Consider the following 5,192-nt stretch of genomic DNA (forward strand, 5'->3'; position numbering starts at 1 on the left):
CCCCACACGAAAACGCCCGGAAACCCGGCATTCCAATGGACGCCGCGTCCGTCGCCACAATGGGAACACGTGTGGCGCCGCTCCGGCTCGCCGCCCAAGACAACATCCGGCTATTTAAACCGACTGGCGTCCCACAACCCTAACCCATCCCCCTCCTCCTCTCCGCGCCGCCAGTCCGAGCCCTTCCACCTTCTTCCTCTCCTACTCCGGCGCTCTGCCCACGCTCCGACACTCCACCATGGTCCGAAGCAAGATCACCTATTATGCCATGCTGATGCCGGAGCGCCGCTACGAGATCCAGCAGTAGATCCGGGCGAGGGAAGCCGCGCGCGCCGCCCGGATCGCTGCCAGGCAGCCTCCGAACTCGCCGGAGCCGGAGGAGGAGATGGCTTTGATGGAGGTGGAAGAGGCGGAGGAGCCAGACCACCAGGTGCAACCCTTCAACATGGAGCTGACGGAGGCAGAGTTCGCCGTCGCCCAGTCCGACAAGATGGCTGAGCAACATGCCATCCTGGAGTCCATCTAGGGTGAGACCAATGTGGAGGCCACCCGGGCATACCTTCGACGGGAGCAGGCGCAGACCGGCGCGCTCTTCGTCGAGCTCGACGCTGAAATAGAGGCGGAGGAGGCAGGAGCGAAGCAGCCGGAGCTGCAGCTGCCGCCTATGCTGCCGGAGCCGGGCACAGAGATCGTCGTGATCTCTAACGAGGAATGGCGAGGATCGACGTAGTACGTAGATTCTATTTCCTTTTGCATATCTTTGTATGTATATAAGAATTGAATACGGATGCAACAAATGAAATCCCGGTCACTGCCCACGAACGCGCGTGGAAGCGTCCGCGAGCCGTATGTAGATGCGCTAACTTCTCACTCTACAGTTTGTTACACTGACTCTGCTGACTCCCTGCACATATACTGACGACCTGCCTGAACAGCTGACCTAGATGAAGGCAAGCCAGCCAGACCAACCATCAACTGCAATTTTCATTTAGTGACAGGACATACGTAGAGCCTGAAACCATGCCACAACGTTCTCTCCAACTACATGTAATCCGAGATTTTTGTTTTTTTGAAACCGTAATCCGAGATTTCCATATTCAATCAGAGGGTCAGAATGTACGCAGAGGTTAGCAGATTGAAACATGCACTGGTAGCTCCACCGACGTTGGCACACTAGCAGCAACCGGCTTAACACATGAACCTCGTGGCACATCACTGATAAGGCGTTTGTAACGCATACCATTTCACTCTTGCGCAGCGCGATGCATGCACGGGTCACGAGTTGTGGTGCTCAGCCCAGTACTAGTAAGTTTGTTGCCTTTCGTAGTTCGTTACGCATACCATTTCACTCTTGCACAAGCTAGCAACAACACATCTCAGAGTGACGGTACTAGTAGTAGCAATCAGCATAAGTTATGGGCATGCAGATCTGCAGGGCAAACGTTTCACGGATTCAAAAATATTCAAAATCTCAATACAAATTTTCTTGAAGAACGACACTACTACGACCCGACATGACAACTCACACTCAGACACCAGATGTTTCTCCCGAACAAAAGCAAAAACACACTAATAACTCCATCTAGAAGACCAAAATTACCCTATCAAGATGCTCGCTGGCCTCGAGCAGGAGTAGTAACCCATGGCTAGCGATAGCTTCCTTCAATGGCTAACGGATCGGCCGCGCAAAGACGGAGCTAGCTAGCCGTGCATGCATGGAGATGACCAAAAAGCAGTAGTACCACTAGACCCTGGCAAGCTAGCCTCCAACGGCTAGCCGATAAATACTAGGCAATAAAGCAAGTAACGCTGCCGCCGCCGACAGGCTAGGTAACGTAGACGGCGGCGGTAGCATGCAGGTGCAGCTCTCCCTGGCCCTAGCGAGCCACGGCCCTGCACACCAGCGGCGTGGCCATCTCCAGCGACATCTTGAGGCGCTCTGACAGGTCGACGCGCCCCGAGGTCGAGGTCGCCGGCGCCCACTCGAACCGGTGCAGCAGCTGCGCCAGCCAGAGGTGGACGGTGGCGAGGGCCAGCATCTTGCCGGGGCACACGCGCCGCCCGGCGCCGAACGGGGCCAGCCGGAGGTCGCTGCCCAGCACGCTCACCTCCTCCTCCATGAACCGCTCCGGCCGGAACTGCTCCGGCTCGGGCCACACCGCCGCGTCGTGCGCGATGGCCCACATGTTCACCATCGCCGTCGTGCCGGCCGGGACGAGGTGGCCGCCAACGTGCGCGTCGTGCACGGCCAACCGCGCCCACGAGAGGAGCGGGCCCGGCGGGTGCATGCGCAGCGTCTCCTTGACGATGCACTGGATGTAGGGGAGCCTCGCCACGTCGTCCTCCGTCACCGCCCTGCCCCGCCCCACCACGGCGTCCAGCTCCGCCCGGGCCTTCGACTGGATCTCCGGGTGCACCACCATCCTCGCCATGATCCACTCCATCAGGATCGCCACCGTGTCCGTCCCTCTAAAGATCATCTCCTGAAACGTACAGTCCGTATTATTAGCAAACGCACGACGGCGACTTGAATGCAATCAGTCGTACTCTGGATCTTTTTGTCGGTATGACTGTAGAGTACAGAGAGTTTCGCCGAGCCTTACCCAAAGAACGGCGACCATGTCGGACTCTGACATCTTGTCTTCTCCGTCGAGGCCGAGGAGCACATCGACGAAGTCGCCGGAGAGCTCATCCGCAATGCCTGACCCGCTGGCGCGCCTCGCCTTGTGCTCCTGAATGATGTTACCGACATACGCCTCCACCTGCCGGACTAACCTGTTGCACCGGTGGCGCACGCCCTGGAGATCGAGCCACTTGAGGAATGGCAGGTGATCTGCCCAGTTGAACGTGCCGAGGAGGTCGTACCCTTCGTTTACCATCTCCTCCACGAGGGCGCCTTCTTGGCTTGTGAAGTCGTCGTAGCGCTTGCCGAAGACGACGGCCATGACGTGGTTTAGGGACGCCGCGTGCAGGAACCGCCGAGGGGCGACTTCGCCGTGGCGGGCCATGAGGGAGGCGACGTCGCCGAGCATGCGCGTCCCAATAGAGGAGCGGTGGGGTGCGGAGGCCGCCACGCGGCGCGGGCCGAAGAGGTGCGCCGCGGCGAGACGGCGGAGGGCACGCCAGTGCGCGTCGCCCGACGGGGCGAAGCCCATGGCGCGGTGGAAGAGAAGGTGGCGCGCCGCGTCCTTCACGGGGCGGTCGCCGAACGCCGGGTTGACGAGTATCTCACGCGCCGTATCTTGCCGGCTCGACACGACGACGCGGGTGAGGCCGACGGAGAAGGACATCAATGCCGCACCGCCATGGACAGAGCGGGACAGCGCCGCCATGACGCGGTGCGCCACGGGGCTGGAGAGCGCGGTGACCACGCCCGGTGGGCCTGGCGGCGGGACACGGCAGAGGGACAAGGCCCACGCCGGACCGCCCGGTGAGAGCCACAGGAGTGAGGCGGCGAGGAGGAGCACGGCGAGCAGCGGTGGGAGCAGGGTGGTAGCCGGGAGGAGGAGCAGGAGGAGGGAGTCTTCCGGGCCGGTAGCCATGGAAAGATCCATGGCAGTGCTTGGCGTGGGATCCTTGAGAAGTTTCTTTGAAGGAAGGGATTCGAAGGTGAAGCTGAGATGAGAAGGCGAGTGGGCGTTTAAATAGGAGAGCTTGGCCATGGAAACATTTGCCAATTTAAATTACTCAGGAAATGAAGGGTGTGCGGCTAATGAAATGTCTTAATTACCAAGCGTTTTAGCTCAACCGTGTAACAGTCCATGCTGAATAACTAGCAATTATAGCTCTACTCAGGAAATGAAGGGTGTGTGTCTAATGCAATAATGAACACAATTTTGGCAAACGACGTGACCTTACAAAATCATGCCAATTGTCATTAACCGTGTACAAATGCAGACGAGTCATAGGGATGTGACACTAGTTTAAATTACCACCTTCAAAGTATAAAATGTATAAAAATATTAGTATTTTAGACGGTTGTATTTATTATCTTGTAGACTCAATTTTTTTGGAAGCGCTATGTATAGAATACTTTAGGTTGATCATTGTGGAGAGTAACTTGGTTCACTAACATGCATATGTTAGAGCATCTACAGTCGGACGTCTCAAACCGGTCACAAATGCCTGGTGCAGGCCGACCGGTCGTCGACTGGTAAAAAAAACCCACCTGAGCGCCTCAAAAACCGGTCTTAAACACCTAGTCTGTCCGTCGCACCTCATATCCAGTCCAAATGTAGGACGAATATAGAGAGGTCTGAGAGCGCCCGGACGTGTCCGCCACGCCAGCCCGGTCCAGCACCGACCACACGGTGTCTTCACAAAAAACCACAATCCATCCCCTATCCGAACTCTAACTTACTCCACTCTCCTCTCCCACAACGTCCCCTCGTCCCCCATCTCTGATTTGATCAAATAAGACGACTCCGACAACATGTCGAGCTCCAGAAGCCACTCGGGCTCCGACTTCGACATCAACGAGGAGCTGGCCCACCGCATTGCGCTGGAGCCTTCCAAGGTAGACACAAGGGCAGCTCCGGATCTGCCTCGTCGCCGCTCCCATCCCGGTGCAGCACGGATGCCGAAGCTGGCTCCTCTCGGCCTGCGCGCAGCTGCACGATGGCTACGCAGTCCGCGTCGCCCTCACACTGTCTCCTTCCCCCGTCGACAGCTCCTCCGAAAGGGTAGCGGTGTGTGTGCTAGTGCCCGTCCCGCCGGCCCGGACGCATGCACCAGAATTGGAGGCGCAAGGCACCCGCCACGATAGGCAGCGACAAGGGAGCTCGCCGCCCACGGAGGAAGAACGCGAAGGCGCTCCGGCTTTGTAACGCCTCGGACACACCCGCCGGTTGCCGTTACTCCTGGCGGGATCTAGACTGGCCCCACAGATCAATACTAGTCTTTTCTGCGCACTTTGTCCTCATTCATGCGCACCCGGGAACAACTTCTCGGTCGGTCACCCATCCTGAAACTACTCCAAGCTGAGCACGCTTAACTTTGAAGTTCTGTCTGAATGGGCTCCTGGAAAAAAAGGAATTCCTTATTGATATGAGTAGTCTATTATCCCTAATAAGCCAGGCTATCACATACACCCCCACTCAGAGGAACCGGCATCCTCATCGGGCCACATGAACATTCCCTCTTGGCACATACGTCTGTGCATCCAGTCCGGTACATGTGCCATGCCGTGTGCC

At 57.6% G+C, this 5,192-nt stretch overlaps 1 protein-coding gene across 1 annotated transcript; it reads right to left on the reverse strand.

The window, feature by feature from the left end:
• Window positions 1-1,428: 1,428 nt before the first annotated feature.
• Window positions 1,429-3,622, reverse strand: LOC125541251 (cytochrome P450 78A5-like). The gene is made up of 2 exons (XM_048704709.1): window positions 2,604-3,622; window positions 1,429-2,483 (listed from the first exon to the last, which is right to left on the reverse strand). Exons 1-2 carry the CDS (start codon window positions 3,552-3,554, stop codon window positions 1,878-1,880), a joined length of 1,557 nt encoding a protein of 518 aa, XP_048560666.1. The 5' UTR covers window positions 3,555-3,622; the 3' UTR covers window positions 1,429-1,877.
• Window positions 3,623-5,192: the final 1,570 nt, after the last annotated feature.

This window comes from Triticum urartu, chromosome 2 (assembly GCF_003073215.2).
Source record: "Triticum urartu cultivar G1812 chromosome 2, Tu2.1, whole genome shotgun sequence".
NCBI classification, from domain to species: Eukaryota; Viridiplantae; Streptophyta; class Magnoliopsida; order Poales; family Poaceae; genus Triticum; species Triticum urartu.